The 24,933-nt window shown below is 42.5% G+C and overlaps 3 protein-coding genes across 6 annotated transcripts in view; 1 reads left to right on the top strand and 2 right to left on the bottom strand.

Moving 5' to 3' along the window:
* tprn (taperin) overlaps positions 1-6,981 on the bottom strand; it is a 29,846-nt gene extending 22,865 nt beyond the window's left edge. The window contains exon 1 of the mRNA XM_034896483.1: positions 4,543-6,981. Coding sequence (XP_034752374.1) covers positions 4,543-6,765 — 2,223 coding nt within the window. The 5' untranslated portion in view covers positions 6,766-6,981. The remainder of the gene's footprint in view (positions 1-4,542) is intronic.
* Positions 6,982-9,788: 2,807 nt separating this feature from the next.
* tmem203 (transmembrane protein 203) lies at positions 9,789-11,544 on the bottom strand. Of its 4 annotated transcripts, none has more exons than XM_034896812.1 (2): positions 11,404-11,544; positions 9,789-10,965 (listed from the first exon to the last, which is right to left on the bottom strand). In XM_034896812.1, the coding sequence occupies exon 2, from the start codon at positions 10,693-10,695 to the stop codon at positions 10,279-10,281; it is 417 nt and encodes a 138-aa protein (XP_034752703.1). In that variant the 5' UTR covers positions 10,696-10,965; positions 11,404-11,544; the 3' UTR covers positions 9,789-10,278. The 4 variants fall into 4 exon arrangements, with proteins under 4 accessions (XP_034752703.1, XP_034752705.1, XP_034752704.1 ...); XM_034896814.1 differs by having other exon boundaries at positions 11,409-11,544; XM_034896813.1 differs by having other exon boundaries at positions 9,789-10,956; positions 11,409-11,544.
* A 2,186-nt stretch (positions 11,545-13,730) lies between these two features.
* Positions 13,731-24,475, top strand: alad (aminolevulinate dehydratase). Its single transcript, XM_034897072.1, has 12 exons — positions 13,731-13,870; positions 14,778-14,903; positions 15,651-15,701; positions 16,264-16,360; positions 18,349-18,484; positions 19,046-19,129; positions 19,602-19,690; positions 20,391-20,446; positions 20,828-20,915; positions 20,992-21,078; positions 22,886-23,015; positions 24,410-24,475. The coding sequence occupies exons 2-12, from the start codon at positions 14,785-14,787 to the stop codon at positions 24,466-24,468; spliced, it is 996 nt and encodes a 331-aa protein (XP_034752963.1). The 5' UTR covers positions 13,731-13,870; positions 14,778-14,784; the 3' UTR covers positions 24,469-24,475.
* Positions 24,476-24,933: the final 458 nt, after the last annotated feature.

Genomic DNA, 24,933 nt, shown 5'->3' with positions numbered 1-24,933 from the left:
CTTTGGACCAGCCCTTAGCTAAAGTTTAAGACTGCCGGGGGACTTCCTATGTCACACGGAGCTTCTCTTTCCAGCTCTCTTTCTCCATCTGTGTGCATTCATGTCCCATTAATGCTTTTAACTAACTTGGCTCCGGGGAGCTTCTTCCTCAGAGTCCTTACGCTTTCTCACCTCGCAGATTGCCCTGGGTTGTGGGTGGCACCTACCATGGAAATCCAGAGTTCTCTTGAGAGCACAATTTGAATTTGCCCAGCGAATCACTCTGGCATTGAGTAATGCTGCTCATTAACTATACCCTTGTATATGGGCTTCACCAATCACATCGGAGTATCTGATGTAGGCGGGCCAGAAGCGAGCTGCACCAATCACATTGGTGTATCTGATATAGGCGGGGCCAGAGGCCAGCCGCACCAATCACATCCGTTTATCTGATATAGGCGGGGCCAGAGGTGAGCTAAACAGATGGCGACAGTTAGTGCTGGGCGATGGGAGAAAATCAAATATCACAATATTCTTCACCAAATATCTTGATGTCAATATTGCGACGATATTGTAATGTTGACTATTGCTGCTTTAACAAAATGTTATTTACACAATGAGATTTTTGATAAATATCCTCCAGGGGGTAAAGGTAAATAACAGAACACCTAGAACATTCTGGTAAGTTCAGAAAATGACATCACTTTTCTGTAATGCAGCCTGGAAAACACGCTAAAGACAACACTTTTGGGGAATTTTTGGGTTTCTGTAAATTAGAGTTTGTTACAAGTCTTGTCCTACTCCATTGACTAACATAACTTCTGTTATGATTTGAAACTATAGATACAATTGAATTGAATTAAAGAGTATAGGGTACATTTATACCTGTCATTCAGACTCAGGTAAACCCATAAACATGTTTCATGTGATTTGTCAGGTAATAGGAATGGCCAGGTGAAGACACCTTCGGTGAATGGCGTCCTGCATTATCAGTGCTCCATTCACTCATCTTCTCTGGTGTCATTAAGAGTTCAGAAGCTATTATGAGCATTATTTGTCGACGTGTCGGGGACCACGCTGGCCTGCACCCATGGTCTGATGTGCATATGCGTTGCCATGGTTACCAACTGATCTTCTATAACTTTTAAACAATGTGTATATCATGGTTTATACCGAACCCTTAGGACAGTGTATCTCCAATACCCCTATCAGATGGGATAGACCGGGTGGCCTTTGAGGGATTGTCCAATAGTATTTCAGAGAAAGCCCTTTAGTTTTTCTCTTAAGGTGCACCAAACTAAATCCAAAGTTCCATGAGAATAACAGCACCTGAATTATTATCCCTTTCAGTAACAAACACCCAATCCTCTTCACTAAACCTAATCATTAGCTTGACAGAATGGTCAAAATAAAACATCTGAGTGGTTCCTCAGTGCCAATACACAGAGGCTGCCAACAAGATTTCAGAAACAATCCCCTCCACCCCCTCCTGTGTCTTGTTGCCAGCTGTATCCTCGTTAACTCAGAGTGATGTCGTTTTCAAGAAAATGAGTTAAATTGGTCAAGTCAAGGGAGCCCAATCCAATCAAAGTGAAGATAAAAAACCGAGACTAGTTCGCTAGTCAGCCCGAGTAGATTTTATGCAAATGCAGGAGCGAAGCAGTACAAGAAGCTTCAGTTGACCTACATAGCTCTTCCACAATTCCTTCCCCAATAGAGAGGAGGAGATCACAGGAAGCTGGAACAGGCCCTATTAACCACCACCGCACAGGAATAAAGCAGTGCACTGTGGGTAGAGGGAATAGGACAACAAAGGAGAGAGGTGCTTGTGGAGCGATAAAGACACAGAGAGTACATGAGACTGTGGTCGATGTGGTCCAGCATTCAGCACTACTACCACAGAGTTCAAAAATCAGAACATGCAGCAAGAAAAGGGGATAGAGTGAAAATATTTTGGGAAAATCTAGAGGAAGAGTTAATGAGCTGCTTTGGTACTGACGTGCGTACATGGAACATTCTTTTTCAGCCAAGTTCCTCATAAAAATGGTTAAAAAAGAGCGCTTAAAAAAACCCAATCCCAGACCAGAACGCTGAGCCGAGGCCATTCTCGGAGGCTGCTCTCATACAGAAGCAGCGCTGAACAAAAATTCCGCACAAATTATACAGGCCAGGCCAAGCCTCGATGCTTTTGTAATTGGCGGCGCTGCCCTGCCCAGAAAAGAGACGAAGAAATAATCCAAGCCTTGTTGACCAAGAAGACTAGACAGACAACAAAAGGAGAAAATGTTTGGTTTGTGATGACAAAAGACAGGATGTGTTCATGTCTCACGGCCACGCTCGGTGGTAGTCTGCATGCAATAAAAGGCACACACACACACAAGCAGGTAGCATGGGTTAGGCTTACGCACACAAATCAGCAGTCTAAATATCAGTCATGATGAAGTCATGATCTGCAGGCACACATCAAACCCACAGAACCCTCTTTTAAATTCATGTCATGTTTCCAGAGTTTCTATGGATACCAAAAACACAATGCTGGAAGATAAGACATCTACAAACTCCCATTTTAGGTAATGGCACAGCAAAAAGAATTATGACATGGGTGTTTTGGGTTTGGGTGTGTACTGAGTGGAGGCTACAACTGCCAACATGATAGTTAATAGAGTTCTAGTCCCCATATTATCAAAGCTATTAGGGCTGCAACTAACGCTCACTTTAATACTTGATTAATCTATTGATTATTTTAGTTGTTTGGTCTATAAAACATCAGAAAATAGTAACAAATGTCGACCAGTGTGCAAGATGTCCTCAAATGTCTCGTTTTGTCCACAACTCAAAGATATTCAGTATACTGTCACAGAGGAGGGAAGAAACCAGAGAATACTCACATTTAAAAACATGGAAACACAACATTTCTTTTTATAATAAAAAAGGACTCAAACCAATTCAAAGCGATTATTTAAAATAGTATATAATAATTTAATGCTTGGCAACGGGCCTAATCAATTAATCTTTGCAGATCTCAAAGCTATACTTTAAATCATACTGTACTTTACTTTGAAAAATATAAATAGTTGTTTTTTTCCCATCTAACAAAAAAAGGCGTCTAAATATGTGTTGTCTAAATGCAAGAACATGGTCAATATAAAACAACAAATAAGCAGTATGAACATAAAGTATATCCAGCCCTGCGCAGTACAAAAGCAATATAGTTTCAATGATGTGAAGAGCAGAATCTTTCCATTTGCTGCTCACTGTTTCCACGTGATTCAATCTTGAGTGGCCTCAGTTTGGTGGCCCTGTTGTAAGAGGTAGTGGGATTTACTAAGAGAGCAGAGGATTATACTGGAGCAGACCAGGTCCAGGAAACAGGACTGCAGGCCAACGTCTGAGAGGTTAGACTGAAGAGCTGCCAAAAGGCTCAAAATATTCTGAATTAGAGGCGATGTGGTGCTTTGTAAATCACAAAAGTCTATGTGATGTAACTGAACGCATAATATATTTCCTCTTTGGCAGACTAAGAGGAAGGGCGAGGGATGACATGGGCCAGGGCTGGACTCAAACCCAGGAGGCTGTGGTTCCATGTTCCACACCCTAAGCATCCTGAACCACCGCGATAGTCCCAACATGATGTATAGTGTTATGTAAAAGACCATTCAAGTCACCGGCTGAGATCTTTGGCTGTCAAGAGGGCAACATACACACACGCCATGCTGAAATAATGCCGGGCTGACCCAGAGCAGAATGTGAAAGCAGCCCACAGCGAAAATCTCAAAATTAATAAGAAACGTTCTCTGATATCTAATTAATCCCGGAAACGGATGAAACGGGGGCTAATTGCCGCAAGACCTTCGCCAAATAAGCACCAGATATCAGATTATGATTACAAGATAACTGTGATGCCCAAAGCACATCACATTATCATTGAATTATGATTTTAGGAGCAGACCTGGGAATATCTCAGCTTTAGTCAAAAACACAGATAAATGCTAATACTGAAACAGAAGACATGATTTCCTCAAAGTTTGGGACAGGTCGGAGCCGGCTTAAATCCCCCCTCCCCCTCCGAGCCAGATCCTCAGAGCTGGATACAGCCTTGATGAGATTGCTCAGCCAACAGGCTTGGAAGTGGCTGTGTATAAAACACGCTTTTCATCCACTTAGGCATCGAGGCCTGAGAGCAGGTCAAGTGATGGGACGTGGAGCTTTAGAGTAGTGGAGACTCATCCCAATGCATTAATATAACTGAGGATTAACCATGGGGTGGAAATCCTGCTTAAATTCTTTAAAAAAAAAAAAAAAAAAAACACACAGGTGACCGGTGTGCACTGGCTTGCTTTAAGAACAAAAAGTGGCAGATGTACCGAGATGAAAACAATAACAGAGCTCTTCCTGTGTGAGGCTTGACTACTAAATTTAGATCAGAGAGAAACAGATCAGATGTAAATAGACAAGAGCAATATATCCTCACATTGGAGAAGCTGAAACCAGCTATTTTGTGGGCATTGGACTATTTATTGATGTTAGCTGATAATCAGAATGGTTTGACTGATTTTCTCTCACCTTCTTGCCCATGGAGCCCGTCTTGGAGAGGCAGGACTTTGCAAGTGAAAGGTAACCACCGATGACCTCAATCTCCTCTGCAGCGGGGTAGCGTTTCTTCAGCAGGGAGCCCAGCTGAGCGTACGGGGCCTGTGGGGGCGTGGATCCCGGTGGTGGCTCGCTTGAGGCTTCCTGCCGGGACTCAGGTGAGCTTGGCTGGCCCTCGGCCTCCAACCTACGTTTAGGGACCACGGTGAAGGTGTTGCCCTTTTTTCTCTGTGCCATGGGGCTGGGAGCGGAGACACGCTGCTGGGGCTCCACATCAATGTCGTCTATGTTTGTTACAGGCAGCTGATCCACGGGATGTTGTTCTGGAGCAGGGGATGGGGTAGAAGGGGCAGGAGACGGGGCTGGAGAGTCTGAAGGAACATGAGAGAAGGAGGGTGAAGATGGGACAGCTGGAGACGAGGGGGGTGAAGATGGGACAGCTGGAGAGGAGGGGGGTGAAGGCAGAGCAGGTGTTGAGTAAGGAGCTGGGGTTAGGGCAGGGGATGGAGACACAGGTTCTGAGGTCGGACGAGTCGCAGGACTTGTGGCAACAGAAGGAGATGGTTCAGGCTGGGAGAGCCTCCCGGGCCTCTCGAATTCCTTCTCCTGCAGTTTCTCCTCATTCCTCTTTGAGGGTGTCGAGGTGGGCGGAGGGGTGTGAGAGGTTGGCACTCCTGGCGTGGGCACCTCTGCCACTCTGTGGGAAGGGGAAGACTTGATGGGGCTGGGCGGTGCTGGGCTGCCTGTTGCAGATGAGGCAGCAACACGGCGCTTGGGGATCACTGTGAAGGAGTTGCGGGACTGCAGGCGCAGGTTTGCGAGGGCCCGTGCCTGGGTGTCCCCATCAGGAATTCGAGTGAGGTCTGGCTTCGGTGAGGGACGGATCTCAAAGTCAGAAGAGGAGCGCGACACCTTGAACAAGATGGGGCTTGAGGGGGGCTCGGCACGGACGCGACGGGTCTCTGGAGAGCATGGCACCTTGGGTTTGGGTGGCACCTCAGAGCTTTCCCAGTCTCTCTCTCTGATGGACTTGGTTTGCACCCTGTCTGGCTCATCGCCAGGGGTGACAGCTGCACCAGGGCCTGCACTCTCTTCAAACCGCTGACGGAAGGAAGACACAGGCTGAGGGGTCCCGGCAGAGCGTGGGGGGCTGCCCAGCTCAGAGACAACAGGCTGTGGCCTTGGTTTGGAAGACAATGGACTCTGGAAGACAGGCGAAGATGGCTGGCTGCTGCCCGGGCTGCTGATTGACGGTCCTGGCCTTGCCTTTGGCACCAGATCTGGCTGTGGCCTGGACCAGAGTCTTGGCCTGCTGCTGGCACTACAGTCCAGGTCCAGCAGGTTCTCTGTGCTGTGGGACTTCTTCTGCAGCTTCCCGTAGTTGCTGTCAAACTTCTGCAGCATCCGGCTAACCCTGCCTTGGCCCTCACCTGTCTTGTATGATGAGGCCTCATGATCAGGGCGGCCCAGGGTGCTCAAGTTCTCCTCACTCTTGCTTAACGTGGTGTCATAAATGACCACTTCCTTGGCTCTTATCTCAGTAACAGCACTCCCTCTTCGGTCCAGGAGGTCATTTAGAGAGCTGTAACTACTCACACCGTTCTGCTGCCATTTGGACCCGGTGTTTACCCCACCAGCTTCCGGAAAGTAATCCGGGTCAGACTCAATTATGATAATATTGTCTGCGCGGATAGTCCGTATACCGGGTACACTGCCATACAGCTCCAAGATGTGCTGGACAGGACGAGAAGCGTTATCTCGGTCCTGTCGACGCCTCCGCTCCTTCTCCAGTTTAATGAATGGGTTCTCCTCCAGCGGGCCCAGACTTTCCTGTAGCACCAGGCTCTCATGTCTGTCGTCCTCCCTCGGTATCGTCCTCTCAGCGTCCGTCGGCCGTGGCTCTTTGTTGTTCGTGAAGTGTTGACTGGCGGTGGTGATGGTGTAGCTCCGCCCGGACCCACAGATCGGTCCGCTACTGCTGCTGCTGCTGCTGCTGCCGTTTACATTTCCCGTCGTCTCGCCGTTAGCACGCTGCGAACCCGCACCGCCGGGGCTTGTCTCCGCGGCACATGCTCCTCCAGACCCGCCGCCCTTCGCCTTCCTCCTCTCCAGGATCTCTCGCTTCCAGGCCGGCATCCTCGGGCTCTCTTGCCCAGGCTCTTGGCGGAGGACGCGTACCTCTCCTCCGCCAGACATTGCGGAGTGTTGTTTAGAGGGGATGAAGAGGAGAGAGGCAGGCTCTGAGGCGGTTTTGCCGCGGTCCGGTGCGGCTATAAAACCTGTATCCGGCTCTGACTGGACCCGCAGCACTGTTCACCGCACACGTAAACACATCCCTATCGTCTATTTTTCTCTCTCCTCTTCCTCTGCTTTCTCACTCTGACTGCCTCTCTCCACACAGCCCTTGGCCGCGGCCCCGCCCCTCCGCAGCAGCACGAGCGGCTTCGACATTCCCACCCGCTTCTTGATTGGTCGATATTGCTTACAGACACGCCCCATTCCTTTATGTAGAACGTCACACACTGACGCAAACCACTCCCGTTTCTATTGTTGACTGGGCAAGGAAGAGCTATCAATCAAAAGGGTTGCGTTCAGGTTCAATCCGCCCCTCCCCATTTATACTAAAGCCGATTTAATACTGTCAGTGTATATATATTTAATTGAGTGATGTAATAAAAACTAGATTTGTAGGCCTACTAGTTCTTTAATTACAATCCTAACCACGCCGTTAGACTTGTAGACTAAGGCTAGGTCCATATACAAAACATTATTGCTAAAATCCGAGGAATGTAATGTCTTTTTGTGCTTTATTTTTGTTGTACTTTACTACCAGTGGTTTGCCAATACTGTTCCAAATTGATAATCTTTTGTGGTCTTTGTAAAGTTTTCCTTCTACACCTGCATACCTCTAGAATCAGTGTATAGGGATCCTGTAGGCTTGAATTGTTTTTGTTCGGATGTGATAAATAGAGAATTTCTAGACATTCAGCATTTACGGGTGATGTGGCAGCCACCTGTCGATAATCCTGCTGCAGTTAACACATGAGCTGAGGAGTATCCTGCTGCACATGAATCAGCACTAAGAGGGCTATTCTTGGGTACTACAAGCGATTACTGTAACTCATCAAACATTTATCACCGAGCCATAATTAAGAACACCAATTGCTGTTAAGGCTTTATAGAGCACAGGGGGAGAAATACTCAAACGCATAGTCAAAGTGGAGTCGTCTGCTCGTAAAAGTTAGATTGAAAGTAATTATAGCACAGCTGGTGTAAATCACGGCATCTGTAATATTCCTGACAATTTGAATGGTGACATTTTTTAATTTGACAGTTTTAATCTGTAATTTTGGCAAAACAACCCATTGATTTTAGACTTAATCCATCACTGAAGATGTCCACATGCAATAACAATGCTGCTTATCGGTCATAGTACCCTAATAAAACTACTTGATAAGCAGTGTGATGCGTATTATTATGCATGATATTCACCCAGTGCCGAATTTACTTTAAAACAAACGCAGGACATTGACACACTTTTTTTTTTATTTTTTTAAAGGTATGTTTTGTAAACATGATATGTAGATTAGCTAAAGAAGAGACGCTTTAACGTGTAAAAAGATGACAGATGTCTGGTCCTTTACATTGTTGTGGACACGTCCATTTAGAAGGCCAGCAGCGCCTCCTTGTGGCTAGGGGACCAAGGCCCGGTAACACGCATCTTTTCTCAGACCCTTACATATTCATTACACGGCATTGGATAAATGTTGATGTTTATTTACATGTACAGTATATACAGATGACAATAAGGGTGCCATAACAAGAAAATAAGAACATAAATAAAATCTGTCCAATTCCTTACCAGAATCAACATATACATCTTACTTACACATAATTTCAGGAATCAGGAAAGACCTTAAAATAAGGCCCTAAATACATGCAGTACATACATAAGGTATGATCAAACTCAGATCCTATACTTTACATATTGTACAAATAAACAGCAAGATTCAGGCAAGATGTGTACTCACAATTGACTGCTGGTGGAAAATCACACTCAGTTCTTTTACACAGGGTGGGACTGGGAGCTGACAATGGAGTAAACAACACTCCCTGTAACAGGCAACCAAGTGAGAGACGTGATGATAGTAATAAACCTAATTGTGCAGGCAATCAATGTCTTCTTCGGGGGGGGGGGGGGGGGGGGGGGGGGGGGGGGGGGGCAGTTGGAGCAGAGCTCTGTTACCCAAGACAGCTGGCCAAAAAGGTGCCTAGGGCATTACAGCCTTTCAGTTTCAACATCTGTTATGTTCACATGTGCATTAAAACATAACTCTGGCATACATTTTTCTCATGGCTCGTTGTCTATCGATTGCACATTGTAAAAGGCACACCATGTCCCAAGTACACATTTACTGCTTGGCCTCTTTGTACTCCTAAAAGTATCAAAAACGTACACCCTAATTCCCCCATATGAAGAAGGGGCCCAGGTACAATCTGATTCCCTGGTATTCACTGTATTCAAGTGGATTCCATTCAGTCTCCAGAATCAACTCAATGTTCACTATAGCAACGGGAACCATTAGGTATTGTTACTAGGCCTGGGTACCGCCAATGATTTCCCAAGTTGATTTGATTCCCATTCACAATATCCCGATTAAGCCTGCAAGATTAATCGTTATAAAATCGCAATCTCAATTCATGACTTCATTTTTAAATAACCAATTTTTTTTTTTCAAAATATTGAAATGATTCTCAATTAATTTAACGAGCCAACTGCATCAAGAAGGCTACAACTTCCTTCTGTGAGTTTTAAACATAGACTGTATAAAATAGGTTTTAATGCTCTCCATTCTCTTTATTGAAGCCTCTATGTTTACAGGCTTGTGGTGATGAACACTGTGCTATGGGTGCCCAAAAAAATCAGTTTGGTGTTACCACTTTGTTTTGTCATGATCAAAAAAAAAAAAAAAAAAAAAAACGGGGCAGAGAATCATAATATCAATTCTAAGCTAAAAACAAAAATCATATTTTTCCCCCGAATCGTGCAGGCCTAGTCCCAATTCAACTACAATTCTCATTTGATCGAATATTACGTTAGGGAAATTTCAGTTACAACTCTAATTTTGCTTGGATAAAAAGAGATTCTCAGAGAATGGATGCTGAAAATTGTACAAGCAAGAAGCAACCCTCATATTTTTCTTTTTTTATAATGCATCAGGTTAATGTTTACTTTAAGATTCCCCACATCCATATGTGAAAATGCATGATAAAAGATCAGTTTGGGGATTTCATGAATCATTATCGGATCACCCAATCAAAGGTCAATTTTAATTGGAGATTCGATTATTTTAACCCCGCCCTACTTTTTACACTACATGGCCAAAAACACGTGGTCGCCCTTATTATTCTCATACATGATTGATCTAATTCAAAATCCATGGTACAACTACAACAGCCTCCACGCATCTGGAAAGAGAAATACTGCATTAGAACTTATAAATAATTATTAGAAACAAAAATGTATACAAATTTGGTGAGACCTGGACCATGTGTGTTTAAAAAAAAAAAAAAAAAAAAAAAAGGTAGCTGTGAGCCCAAAGAGAAATTACACTATTGTTATGCTTTAAATCTCTATTGGCAGAGGAAGATTGCTCTGTGTTCCTGTGTTTTCGGTGATGGGGAAGCCCAACCGCTAGCCGCCTCCCCTCAGTTGACGCGGCACGCCCGTATCATCAGCAGCTGCAGCAGGATGAACAGCGGAGAGACGATGAGGCCGAACCACAGGTCTCTGGCTTGCTCCTGCTCCGCCAGCTTCTGACACAGCAGCACCTCGCACACCAGCTTGAGGCTGAGCACCGTCAGCACCCAGAGGAGCCGCAGCACGGCGAGGCGCTTCTCGTTCTCCTGGTAAAGACGAATTGACACAATGGCCGTAAAGTAGGTGCTGAGGCCATCGGCGGCAAACAGCGGGACGAACACCAGCCACCAGCTCAACGTAGGGGTGAACATGTCAGCTCGCAGAGCAACCAGCATGCTGAAGACCAGCAAAGCTAGCAGGTGGAGGAAGAGTTCAAAGGTGGCAAAGCCCAGCCACTGGACCAGTTCCCTCAGGGAGAACAGCATGGCTGAGGACAGCAGGGTCCTTCAACCACGGACGGAAGGACTGACTGGGGAAGGCTGAGTCACGCACAAGGCAGCCCCTGTTGGGGACCAAAGTGCCACAGAGTTAGGCTGGCAGAGGGTGGAGGTGAGAAGTCACTGACTATCCCTGGGGCAGGACTGCTGAGGGACTGAAGAGATGATCCACTTTACTCTTGGCTACATCTTCAAATCCACTCTGAGAAGGATGATAGGGGAGGGGACTGCAGGAAGTGCTCCCAGTCTCTGGAAAGCCTCCCTTATGTATGATAAAGAAAACACAACATTAATAAAGAAGATACGGTGTGCTAAAAAACGAAGAGATATATACGGCCACACATAGCCTGTAACTTACAGCAGACAGGGCCCAAATTACATATCTCTGAATTAGTATACAGCGTTAGAGGAATTCCAGCTATCTCCATTATTTCCTCACATTGTCAGTTCCATATACAGACTGGTAAAACTTTAATATACCGGCTCATACTGGCAGATGGAGTTTAAATGCCACGCAGTGTAATATTAACGTTGCAAATCAAGTTACAATTACATCGATGATACAGACTGTAGCCGATAATTGCACTACAACGTAAGCTAACCACAGCCAGTCAAATATGATAGAGGCCATCTAATTACTATCACAGCGGACGTACAGGGTTTTACTAAATGTATTTTACTGTGACCACACGTTACTTTACCTTAATAACAGTGTGGCGTTTTCTCCTCCATCCAGCTAGACGCGAAGCTGTCAGAAAATAAGGCTAACAAACCTTTAGCATCGCAGCTTCTTTTTTTTTTCCTTTGACTGCTGAGAAATCTCGCGAGAGGAGTGAGCCTTTATCTTCTTCTTCTGTTCAAGTGGCGGGCTACAGAGGTGCATGTCTCCACCTACTGTACCGGAGTGTTATCATGACTTCACCCCTCCTGTTGTTCTACATATCAATTTTCTTTTTAGTTATAGAAAATAACATGATTGATTACACACAACGCTCTTTGGCAAGTGCAAATGTCTTCTGTCATGAATTTTGGTTCGTCTTATTCAATTTTATAGCATTTGAAGAAAAGAATTTAAGTGGTTTTGAAATAGTATTGAGTAAAAGTTGACATGTGTCAGTCTGTGATTGTCCATCAACGTACATTCCTTAAATTTTTAATCTAAATAATTCACAATTTCTGCTTCTCTAACTCAAACAGTAGTCATATCTTCCTCTAAATTAGGTCTGTCGACGATATGTTCCGAAAAATAACTGTAAAACTAAAGTTAATGAGTTAGTGTCACGTAGTGTTGAATGTCAAAAAAAGTGGCAAACATTTTTTTTTAAAAGTGTTGAAAAAACTCACAAAAACGTAAGAAAAAGTTAAAACATCAACAACAAAAATGGTGACTTTCAATTTTGACGGGAAGAAAACACAAGGGTTGAACAACCATAAAAACAATAACAATTATTAAAGAAGTTGCATTCTGGATATTAAACCTGTTCTATTTAAATAAAACCCTTTAACTTGTACTTGTCTTCCCCTGTCTCTAACAATCATTTGAAGCTCCTCTCCCTTCCCATAACCACCACCCTGTCCCTAAATCTAATCCTCTCTACAACCTGTCATGACGTTTAGCAGTTACAGTCACCGGCTCACATGTGTTCAATGCTGTCCTTTTCATCCTAAAGTAGCACTGAGTCCTGTGTTTTCTAACCTCACAGCAGAAACTGTAGGCTGTTGTCTTTGCTACATTCACCTCTGTGACTTCTTACTATACAGACTTTTGAATTTTGAAATAATGTCTATGAAATCTCCACCCTTATCGTGATTATTCCTGAGTTCTTGCCGAGATCTCCTTATTTAATGATGAACTGCTGATTTTGTTTCTGACCTCCCGAAACTAAGTGAAGGACCTGATGTCATGCGTTTGATTGTAGCTTTTGACTCTGAACCTTTCACTACTTTGTATGGTCTGACGTCCCCATGACCAATGAAGATTATCGCCAGTTCTGCTGAAAGACAAAAGAAGATTGTACGGTGGCCGAAAAGACAACTTTTGGTTCATTAGCAATTATTTTCCTTTTTTGTCATCTGTTTGTGTTTCGAGAGCACCACCAATACCCACCAAACACTGTTTGTTTTTGGTCACATTGATATGACAACAACACAATCATCTCAGGCGCTAGTTGGTTTAAAAGTGCAATGTCATGAAAATGTCACTTTATAAGGTTTTTTAACATTAATATGAGTTCCCCCAGCCTGCCTATGGTCCCCCAGTGGCCATAGAGATAGGTGTAAACCTGGTACAAACTGTGTATCTTGCTCGGCCTTTGAGAAAATGAAAGCTCAGATGAGCCGATCTACAATATTGCCCCCTATGAGGTCATAAGGAGCAAGGCTACCTCTCCTTTCTCTGCTTTGCCCGCCCAGAGAATTTGGCCCATGAGATAGAGACATCGTGGCTTTCAACTGAGCAAAGTGGCAGTTGTTCAAGGCCACACCCCAAGCCTTGCCACAGACACAGAAATGGCACATACTGAGGAAAGCTCAATGTGTGTGGGTCTAAATAAAAGAGACTTCAGATTTGGTATCAGGGGACTACTAAGGTCTACATAAAGGAGACTTCAGATACAGTATTAGGGGACCACTAGGTCTATATATAAGAGACTTCAGATACAGTATTAGGGGACCACTAAGGTCTACACAAAAGAGACTTCAGATACAGTATTAGGGGACCACTAAGATCTCAGTTAGAGTATTAGGGGACCACTACGGTCTATAGAAAAGAGACAACAGATACAGTATTAGGGGACCACTAAGGTCTATATGAAAGAGACTTCAGATACAGTATTAGGGGACCACTAAGGTCTATATGAAAGAGACGTCAGATACAGTATTAGGGGACCACTAAGGTCTATATGAAAGAGACGTCAGATACAGTATTAGGGGACCACTAGGGTCTCAGATACAGTATTGGGGGACCACTAAGATCTCAGATACAGTGTTATGGGACCACTCAGGTCTATATAAAAGCATCCGTTACTTGACTCCGACTCCAGGCAGTAGGTGGCGGTAGAGCACCCACACGTCACCCCACAACGTCGGCTAAAACCAAAGAAGAAGAAGCGCAGTCGTAGTTGACCAAAGTGTGGAGAAGTCGCACGGACTCTTGCATTCACAGGTAAGTACACTGTCTTTATGTTGCTTTTATTCAGTTTTTAATTAACATTTCTGGACTAATATCACAGATTTGAGACAATATTACCAGTGGGTCGTGGTTATAACCGTCCCCGGACATTGCACAGTTAGTATAAAGGTATTTCCCCTGCCAAGGTGAAAAATGACATATTTTAATAGTAACTTACTCTTGTGCTCTGGTTAAATAGCACACGAGCCGTCTGGCAGTGAAAATGTGAAAAGGTAAAAACCAGTGTGTGTTTAAAGGCAACTTGTTAGTAGTGTGTTTTAAGGCAACTTGTTAGTAGTGTGTTTTAAGGTAACGTTACAGTAGGCTACGTCTAGTTAAAGCTCGCGCCAACGTCTATCAGAAATGCATTGTCATCTTTAAGTTAAGTTGCAGCTTATTGTTGATTTATTGCTGCCACTTTGCTTCATATCCGAGGTTATACGTCCATGGCCTTTAAAGTGACAACAAGGCCAAAATTAGGTAATGTTAGCATTGCAGGTCACAATATCACAACACGGTATATTTTATATTATTCAATTATTGCGCATCCATAGGGTCCCTTACTTAAAATATATTCATAAACTATAAAAAAACGGTTTTTCCTACTGTAATTATTTTTTTTTTAAAGTGCATGTCCACGGGTGCACGGAGAAAAACAGTGTGAAACATTTCTCATGTAAGGTTCCCCATTTAATAGAGTTTGAGAAGCTGCTGGCTGCTCTTCTGCAGTGAGACAGGGCCAAGCTGCTGTTTGGAGAAGCAGCATCACGCATGCCTGCTCTGAGCTGGAGAATGTGACAGTGGTATTCTGACTCTGCTCGAGGTCTAAAGTCAGACCAGAACCTGATCTGCTTCCTGTGTTCCTGTCTGTGTTCTAACACTAATGGTCTCTCTGTTTCAGAGTGAAGATGCAGACACCAGCCGAGTCCATCATCCACAGCGGCTATTTCCACCCAACGCTCCGATACTGGCAGACCTGCGTTGCCGATCTAAGACCTGACAATCTCATCTACCCCATCTTCATCACGTAAATGAAATTTCTCCTACACATGTATCCACATTCTAGGAATCAGAATCGGCTTTATTTGCCAGGTATGAGGACACATACGAGAAATCTTACTTTGGAACATCATTGCTCACAATTAGCTTACACATACAAAACAACCAAACAATATATACACACTAATATATACACACTAATATATACATACTCTAAACAGAAACAATCAACGGAATCAACAGACACCTCCCGATACTATATCATCGGCATACTTATGCTACGATACGATATTATTGCGATTTTAAACATATTGCAATATTCTGCAATGTATTGCAATTAAAACCTTTTTCCCAACATCTTATTCTTCCAAATTTCAAATGATGATCCCAAAAGGAAACTCTGTCAACATCAGTTTCATCTAAAAAGAAAGATTTCTCTGTTTGTTCATCTCACTTCAGTTGTATTGCTTATAAAGCAGACAAACTGACCAACACATAATGATAAAAGATTGATACTTGGCGCCTGTGTATTGATATAGTATTGCCACGGAAAATATAGCAATACTACGCTGTATCGATTTTTTTTTTTTCCCTACCTTTATCAAATTCCAATCACATGAAAGGGCCAATCAAAACAAGTGTAGGCTACAGGAGTTTGACTGATGCCGCAGCATCCATGGACAATGTTTTCACCTTTAGAAGTGGAACATAGTACAATATTTGTGACGTTAAACTTAAATGGACTATCTGGGTTGTTTGTCACTGTCTCCTACAGAGACGCAGCAGATGCAGTGGAGCCCATTGGCAGCCTGCCGGGACAGGCCAGGTAAGAGTCACAGCAACAAATCCTTTGATATCGTAGCCAGCCCATAACTTCAAGTTTGAAGACTTTGCAACAACAAAGCACCTGTTTTTGTTAGCAATTCACAGAAGAGCTCATGAAAAAAACCCATTTCTGAGTAAAGTGGCCTTTTAGGAAAACACACACACACACGGAGGGTCATCCTGCAGCGGGGAACCCTCTAAGGGTGTTGTCTTCAGATAAAAGCAGGGAGGCAGGGTGGACCCAGAGCCAAACACCGGACCAAGATAAGATAAGAAGAGAATCCGTTAGACCTTTTATTCTCTGTTTTGTGTGCTTCTGAATTCCAAGACACAGGGACTGAACCGCACATGGTTCTTGAAGTTCCTGTTAGAAATGTGAACTGTTGTGTCAGTGCTTAGAATTATATAATTTTCCTCAGATCTTAAGTTGCTTTGTTGCCTACTTAGTTCTTCTCAAATAAAACTAGACATGGAGCATCATTTTTTTGTGATTTCAGGTATTCCCTGAAAGGCCTTTTTGTGTTATAATGTTATATTCACATCATATGTTTTCTCATCCAAAGATACGGCGTGAACAAGCTGGAGGGCATGTTGCGGCCGCTTGTGGACAACGGCTTGAAATGTGTGCTGATTTTTGGTGTCCCTGCAAAAATAGAAAAGGTATGTAAAACAAAAAGAGTGAAAAGAAACATTATGTAAAACAAAAAGAGTGAAAAGAAACATGTTACACACACACACACACACACACACACACACAGGCTTACAGTCTTGTATTTGCCTTTATCATCTTTACAGTGGTCTTGAGCAAGGTGCTGATGGTGCATGGAAAGGACCTAAGCATTTGTGTATTTCAAGCCTTTGGGTATTGTGTAATAACATGAGATAGTAAATTGAAATTTCCCCATAAAGAGTATAAATTATTAAAAAAAGAATTAGATATCTTATCCGTCTTTTCATGTGTCAAGTTCTCGTTAAATGGACAAATGTGCAGCTTTGTAATTCACCCTTTCCCTGTAAATTTAATTTGCAGCAATAGTAAAATGCTTTCCAAATGGAAAATAATGTTAAAATCTGAGGTCACCAGTTGTAGATAGAATACAGATTTTGCATCAGAGATATGCCATAGATAATTGTAATTTTAAACTATGGTCTATTTGTAACTCTGTCTATTTTAAATGTTGTGGTCCACTAAGTCTCCATGCTTTACTGTAACAGCCAACATTTAGTTTATTTTAAACGATGTGCTCTATGTAGTATTAGCATCATGTTTTAACAGCAAAATAATTACTGTTTATAGTGACAATAGTTTTTATAATAATAATAATACGTTAATTTGATATAGCACCTTTTTGCAGACAAAGTCAACATACAGTACTGTCCAGCAGAAAATAAGCAAGGGAAAAAAGGAAAATAAAAATTGTAAGACGAATGAAAATGAAACGTTTAAAACCTAAAACTAGAGCCCAAACTAACCCCAACCGGTCGTCAGACACCGCCTACTAAGAGCCTGGGTCTGACCGAGGTTTCTGCCTAAAAGGAAGTTTTTCCTCGCCACTGTCGCACTGTTGCTTGCTCTGGAGGAGACTACTAGAACTGTTGGGTCCTTGTAAATTCTGGAGTGTGGTCTATCTGTATAGTGTCTTGAGATAACTCTTGTTATGAATTGATACTATAAATAAAATTGAATTGAATTGAATTGAAACTATAAAGGATTTTTACGGCCGATACCGATACAAATATGTGGTTATTTAAAAATCTGATATTCCGATATATTGCCGATATATATATGTTTAAAAAAAAAACATTTTTATTGTCACAACAGAACATAGGAACATCAAAAATATATTACAGTTCTGATAAATAAAAATGTATAAAAATACAAACTTAACACATTAACAAAATAAATAATCACTGTTGCCGACAGGGACATTGTAGAGTGCCCTCTGGTGGACAGACTATGCTACGCCAATGCTCATAACATGGGTGACCGTCCGTTTTTAATTTAATTTTTTATATATTCATTTATCAGAATCGTTTATTTGTAATTAAAAAATATTCTAATGAATGAATAATTAATGCAGAATTAGTTGTGGACCCCTCTCATGCTCTTGTGGCTGAATGGGAACAAATCCCTTGCAGCCAGGTTCTACCATCTGGTGGAAAGTCTTACCCTGGAAATCCAGAGTCCTCTCAGAGCACAATTTGAATTTGCTCTGGCATCGAGTAATGCTGCTCATTAACTATACCCTTGTATCTGGGCTGCACCAATCACATCGTTGTATCTGATATAGGCGGGGCCAGAGGTGAGCTAACCAGATGACTTCCATCTACCAGTTAGCTCCGCTGGAAGCTAAGTGTACAGGGCTCTGGATATGTCACCCCGTGTGTTGTGATTGGTCGTAGTGTTATCCAATCACGTGCAGTGAGATTTTCAAATGCACGCTTGGTGCCGCCCCTCGCCAAGGCCGACTTTCATTACTCGATGCCAGATCCTTTTGGATTTGGGTCTGGACTTCCGGGCTAGGCTGAACCTCATTAATAAACCCATAGTTTTGGAATGAGATGTTCTGAGTGGCTGCAAACCTTTCTTCTGTACACTAACACAAAACACTACTTAACACACTCGGGATCTGGGCTCCTCCCGTTAGGACGACCGGGGTTCAGGAGCCGACACAGAAGACACGCCGGCTGTCCTGGCCGTGAAGAAGATCAGATCCTTGTTCCCCGAGCTGCTGGTGGCGTGCGACGTCTGCTTGTGTCCCTACACATCACACGGACACTGCGGTCAGTAGGCCTGCAACAATTATTGCATAATTGTCTTTTTTTTCACTACTTTATCGCGGTGTTATTGTTAACCGCAATTTATTACTAACATAAGCTAAGGTCTTACAGCGTACTACTGGTAAGTTAAGATCAAATTGTAAGTAAATACGTGATCGTTAGTTGGGCTATACATTTCACTTGTTAGTTACTAACACTAAACACGTTCACAGCAACAAAAAGTTTGTTAAACATAGTTTTCTTTATAAGCTGTGTACCTGTGTTACTACACTATCTGGGTAACATAACAGCGAAAGAACCTAAAGATTTATGCTGGAATTTGGCTAAAACCTTTTATTTGTTTCAAAAAGTAATGCATAAATTAATGTTTATAATTTTGACTGTCAGAGACAATTCGATTGTTAATCACAATTATTTCTGAGGCAGTTAATTGTACAGCAAAATTTGGAGTTGTTACAGCTTTAGCAGCCAGTGTCTTCTCAGAAGATTTCATTTAAAGAGCAGCCAAAGGACAGAAATGATGTGCTGATTACTAATGTTATTTTTCTGTTCTGTGTCCTGCAGGGATCCTGAACGATGACGGTACTCTGAACAATGACGCCAGCTGCTTGCGCTTAGCAGAAGTGGCGCTGGCCTACGCCCGAGCTGGTAAAGCCTGTTTCTCAAAGGGTCTCTCCCAACCAATAGGAAATGAGCATGACTCTTCCTTCTCCTCAGTGAGCCTCTCCATTTGATCGGAATGATCTATGGAAGTTGCTTAATTTTCATTTATGTATTCATTTAGCCTTAATAATCCCATGTTTTCATTCAGCAAGATCAGATGATAGAGAAGCTGACAGGTCTATGTTGTTTTAGATGGTCTTTTCTAATTAAGTGGCTTCTAAGAAGGAGAACATTTCAGAGCCAGAGCAAACATGTTGTTTGTATTCTAGGATTGTGGGGGCTTTAACAATAAGGGGTAGTTGCATACAATAAAAAAGAGAGACTGATTCCTGTATTTTTAGACCCCACATTTTAAATTTGGATAATTTAAGGCCTAAACTGATCATGCCATGATGCCATCCAATAATGACAGTACATTGGTGCGTCCCTAATCATGTTGTGTTGTGTTGCTTTGCAGGCTGTCACATCATTGCTCCCTCTGACATGATGGATGGAAGAGTCCGAGCCATCAAACATGCCCTGATATCTAATGGTTTGGGAAACAAGGTAAAGGATGGGAAATCCCATGTACAAAGTGTGATATCAAGAACACATCAAAGAAAGAGACTGACGGCGAGTTTTTTTCTTCTTATAGTCATTAAATCCCATACAAAAGACCAAAACCAACAATGTGTCTTTCAAAACTTTTCAACTGTTGCAGCTTATGGTTTCCCAGTGAACATTTGACTCTTTATAAATACAAAAACAGCTAGTCGAACGCACACTAAAAGGTCTTTGTTGGTCCTAAAACAGCAGGGCACTGTAGTTTTTACCAAATGTTACTCAAACAGGAGCCAAGGGAGCATTTTTTAGGGACTATTTTCAGCTGCGGATTAGTACACATTTGGTACAACAGTGTATGTGGGAATGAGGACGCCCCGAATGTATCTCCCCTTCCGCTATCTCTGCTATCTATTTTGCAGGGGCAAGGGGCAACTTACCACACACACACACACACACACACACACACACACACACACACACACACACACACACACACACACACACACACACACACACACACACACAATACTTATTAGTAGGATACATTCAATGTTAGTTTTGGTGGGTTTTACATGGGATTTGTTGAATGTAAGAAATGTAAGAAAGATATATTTGTTGAATGTAAGTATAATGCAAAGAAGGGAAGGATGTAAATGTAAAACAATGTTTTTAAAACAGTTGACTCTTTACTCTCCTTCTCCAGGCTTCAGTGCTGAGCTACAGTGCAAAGTTTGCATCTTGTTATTATGGTCCTTTCAGGTAAGTAATAGAGCCCAACTTATAGAGGATTTTTAAGGCAGATAAGAATATTTCGTTATTAAAAAACCAATATGCCGATATATCGGCCGAGATACAGTATCATTTTAACAAAAATCCAGAAATGCGTTACAAAACAAACAGATTTCCCTAAAATCTGTTATTTGATTAGGGAATATTTATTTAAAAAAAAATATATTGGCCATTATAAATTCCAATGCCAATATTTCAAGAAAATACCTAACATTGGCCAATATTATCGGCCCGCTGATCCATCGGTCGGGGTCTAGTAAGTAAGTGCTCCAGCATCAGGTGGAAACAGATCAGTGAAGTAGCACTTTGGAGTGAGAATAGACTGATGCTTCCTGCTGTGTTGGTACACAGAGATGCTGCCCAGTCCAAACCTGCGTTCGGGGACAGGCGCTGCTACCAGCTGCCTCCTGGAGCCAGAGGACTCGCCATCCGAGCTGTGGTAAGTCGACGTGCGTGTGTACATCTGGGTTCCAGGTGTTGTGTTGAAGTGATCTTACGGCCGTTGTGTGCTGCAGGAGCGAGATGTGAGAGAAGGAGCTGATATGCTGATGGTGAAGCCGGGTCTGCCGTATCTGGACATCGTGAGAGAAGTCAAAGACAAGGTCTGAAACTAACTCCGTTAAAGCTTTAGTGCGTAACTTTTATATATTAACGAACGTCTGTTATATTCAAGCCATTGCCATATGAGTTACTATAAAGCTAATCAAGACTATCAGCTCCACACAGCTCTCTCTGGATTTCTCAGTACGGCTGTGTTCAGGAGATCGTGACGTCGGGTGACTTTGCCACGTGGAAGCTTGAGTGAAGATCTCTTTTGAAGAGTCTATCCTGTTTTTTTAATCCTCTTTGTCCTCCTGGTCAGATCGGATGATAGAGAAGCTGAGCAACTGTGTGTGGATTTTAAAGTTTGACAGCAAGGATACGATTGGCTAAGAGAGATCAAGGCAAGATTTGGTTGGACTACTTACAGTGAACGCCCACTGAGTAGAAGAATCAGAATGGACTTTATTGGCATTCTAAGTACATCAACGTTGATATGCGCATTATTACGTAAAGTGCGGGTACATAGCAGCGTAAGTGAATGAGAGTGCTTATTGTTTTTTCTTGTTTAATGCACTTGTGGGGAGAATACCAAATTTGCAATTTGGAGAATGAAAGGCAGAGAGAGATGAAATTGAATGAGTGTGTAAAGGGAGTCTTTCCGATTGAACTTTTGCTAAGCTTTATATGAGAAAATCCCAGAAGCAAATTTGGCAAAATGTCAGAATGATTGTCTTAAAAATAAAATGAAAATAGCTAAACTTAGGAAAACTCCAAGGCACTCTCACTGAAAACAAATCCAAAAGTTGTGGCTTAGTCATCCTAAACCTTTAAAAACAACTCTGAAGTGTTTCAGCACACAAGGCTTCGTCAGGGAGTTTTTAAACAGGAAAAGACTTTCTGATAAGCTTTCAAAGCACAAATCGGAAGTGTGTGTGTGTGTGTGTGTGTGTGTGTGTGTGTGTGTGTGTGTGTGTGTGTGTGTGTGTGTGTGTGTGTGTGTGTGTAAAATCAATCCCACACGTACGGTAGATGGGTCACTTTTAGGATTGCATATTTCTGTTCAGCCAATCTGTTCTGCAGACATCTCCTTGTTCTTCCTATATAAAACACTTTGTAGTCAGGGGATTCCAGTCTATATATAACAAATATAGTTTTACAGTTTATGAAATGATTAATGGTAAATTGTTTTTGAGATATAACATCAAAGGTTTTGCTCTGTAATACATTTGTACAACGATGGCAGTGTTGACATGTATAAGAGCCTTTGGGCTTAGGTCCCTACCACGTTTGCTGACCTTCTGGTTTCAAGTGGCTCCGGACCAGTATGTCTCAAATAGTGGGATATCTCCTAAAAGTGACTGAAGGTGGCTCAGGAAACAACTGGCAAAGCACATCATCCCTTTCAATAATACCCTCATTTTTTCTTATTATTCTCTTTATTATAGTGACAAAAATGGGTCTGTCTTTTGTTGGCTTGGGTGTTTTTTTTTTGTAGAAGGGATGTCCTGTTTCCAAATTTCACCTTGGTGTACAGTTTCTGGAGGGTTGTGCTTTCTTAACCCTGTTCCTTAAAACGTGACATCACCTCTTGTGCTTTACACTCAAATGAATTCTCTTGTTCACAAATTCTCCTTAGTCTCTGGATCATTTTCCTTAAGCCACATAGGGTGGAAGCCTTTAGCATGCAGAACCATGTTCCTGTCAGTAGGTTTTCTAAATACTCCAGTGTGTCGGCCACAATGGTCGTCTTTAAAGATAGTTAAGCCAAGGAAGCTAAAAATAAACGTTGTTGTGCCTTGTGCCTTTTTTGTAGGAAGTGTCCACAATGTGATTAATCTTTAATTTTCCTCCTGTGTTTCTCTTCAGTTCCCCAACCACCCCCTGGCGGTGTACAACGTGTCCGGGGAGTTTGCCATGATGTGGCATGGTGCCCAGGCCGGAGCATTCGACCTGCGGGCTGCTGTGATGGAGGCCATGACCGCCTTCCGCAGGGCAGGTGAGAGGAGAGAGGGAGGAGGAAAGGGGGGAGCTTGGGGTCCCCTAAACAAAGGCCGTGTCCTCACTAAATTGGTGAAATCTTAAAACCTAACTTTGGCTCTAAAATCCTAAAATGTCTGTTTTGTTTTAGATGAAGTCAGCTTAAAGTTCTAAGCAGCATCCACCAGCCAAATGCTGGTAACAAATGTGTGTGGCTAGTAGATTTAAATTCACTCACCCGCCAAAAAAAAACAATGGTAACATTCACTAGCCATTTGACTGGTGGATAAAAAGGACATTTTACACCCTGGGTGCTCTCAGGATGTTTGAAATGAACTAGGTCATACCACGTGTCGTCTGACAATGTATAATAGGGAAAAAGAGTTTTTAGTTGTGGTGATGTCAAATTTCTGTTGTCATAGAGACAGGATAATCGACAGCCTCTCTTTGAAGACCTTTTGTTTTTAAGGTCTTTTTTTCATCCCTCCATACTTGGGCCAATCACCAATACTAAACCATCAACCATACTGAAGCCCGCAGTGTAGACGTACTGTTACTACTTTAAAAGTCTCTATCCACTACACAATGCTTAAAAGAAAACACACTTTTAAGACTAGTTTGCTGTTGAATTCATTATTTCCTTCTTTCAAAACAATCAACTCCACATAAAACACGCCTTGGCTTCGTTGCGCCACAAGAAAACTTCACATAGAACAATGAGGGCAAGACAGCAGCACCGTTTCCCCAAATATTCTCTGGTCTAGCTCGGCTAAAAACACGGGATCTGCAGCACGTTACCGTGCTGTTCACTACTGAGTTTGGAACTTGTTTGTGTGAATGAGCATGTTCCTGTTGACACACACCTTCAATATTTGTTCATTATTTCAAAAATATGAAATGAACTTATTTTGACTTGGAGTCCATGACCATGTGTGTCTTAAATGTGCAGTGGGTAAGACTTATAAAAGTAACTTCCTGTCATATCTGCTGAAACTGACCCTATGTTCCAGTAGAACTACATAAAGCAGGTAATTTTAAATAAAAGCATCCGGCTCCTCTGGCACCACCTAGCTCCCTGTTCAGATGCACCAATCAGGGCAGGGGGGTTGTCTAATTTCATGTCAATCACTGTTCATGCACACGGATTCATTCTCCCTTGTGGGGGGTGGGGCTTAGGAGACTGTTTGGGCTTTAGCAGAAAGGGGCGGAGAGACTGAGAAGTTGCTGATGTTCACATTTTTTGGCTAATCCTGGATCTTCAATCCTACCTACAGCACCATTAAGTACATGAGTATGTACAATAAAAAAATGTGTTCCCAAATATGGTGCTATAGGTTTCTATGACTATAAATCAGTTATCTGTTGTTGTAATCTGACTTGATGCTATATAGTGTTTTATGCTCTGTGATGCAGGTGCTGACATCATCATCACTTACTACACACCTCAGCTGCTCAGCTGGCTGAAGGAGTAAAGAACAGTAAAAGGATGGCCGGCCCTCCAGACAGAACACACCTGCTGTTGACTCAGTCTAACAAAGAGTGTGTCTAAAAAGACCTTTCTTTCACTTTTTCTGTGCAGTTTTGTTAACCATTCAAATATCAGTATGTATGTTTATATGTGTATCAGGTTGATTTTGCAGAAATGATTTTTAAAAAAGAGTATCCGAGTTCTATTTCTTTTTCATCTGTTGAAGGGCTAACACAGAGCTAAACACTGAGAATGTAAAACCTGACAATCTTGTTGGTGTTTTCTAGCATGAAATGTGTCTTTAGTATCAGCATTAAATCTGTCATCTCTGTATGATTTGTGTGATTATGGAATGTATATTTGTATGACTTGTGGGAACAGAATTGTCTGGTATACAGTTGTGTTCGAAATAATAGCAGTGCCTTTAGAAAAATGAGTAAATGTCAAAATTCTTCAAAGAAATTGTACT

This window comes from Etheostoma cragini, chromosome 16, assembly GCF_013103735.1.
Source record: "Etheostoma cragini isolate CJK2018 chromosome 16, CSU_Ecrag_1.0, whole genome shotgun sequence".
NCBI lineage: Eukaryota > Metazoa > Chordata > Actinopteri > Perciformes > Percidae > Etheostoma > Etheostoma cragini.
The sequence above is the reverse complement of the archived record's forward strand: the minus strand, read 5'-3'. Positions and strand labels throughout refer to the sequence as shown.

Excerpts from the sequence above, each read along its gene's own strand:
- tmem203 (XM_034896812.1), bottom strand. The coding sequence starts at position 10,695 with ATGCTGTTCTCCCTGAGGGAACTGGTCCAGTGGCTGGGCTTTGCCACC.
- alad (XM_034897072.1), top strand. The coding sequence starts at position 14,785 with ATGCAGACACCAGCCGAGTCCATCATCCACAGCGGCTATTTCCACCCA. Across the intron at positions 19,130-19,601 it reads GCTGGCCTACGCCCGAGCTG|GCTGTCACATCATTGCTCCC; the intron begins GTAAAGCCTGTT and ends GTTGCTTTGCAG. Across the intron at positions 23,016-24,409 it reads GACCGCCTTCCGCAGGGCAG|GTGCTGACATCATCATCACT; the intron begins GTGAGAGGAGAG and ends TCTGTGATGCAG.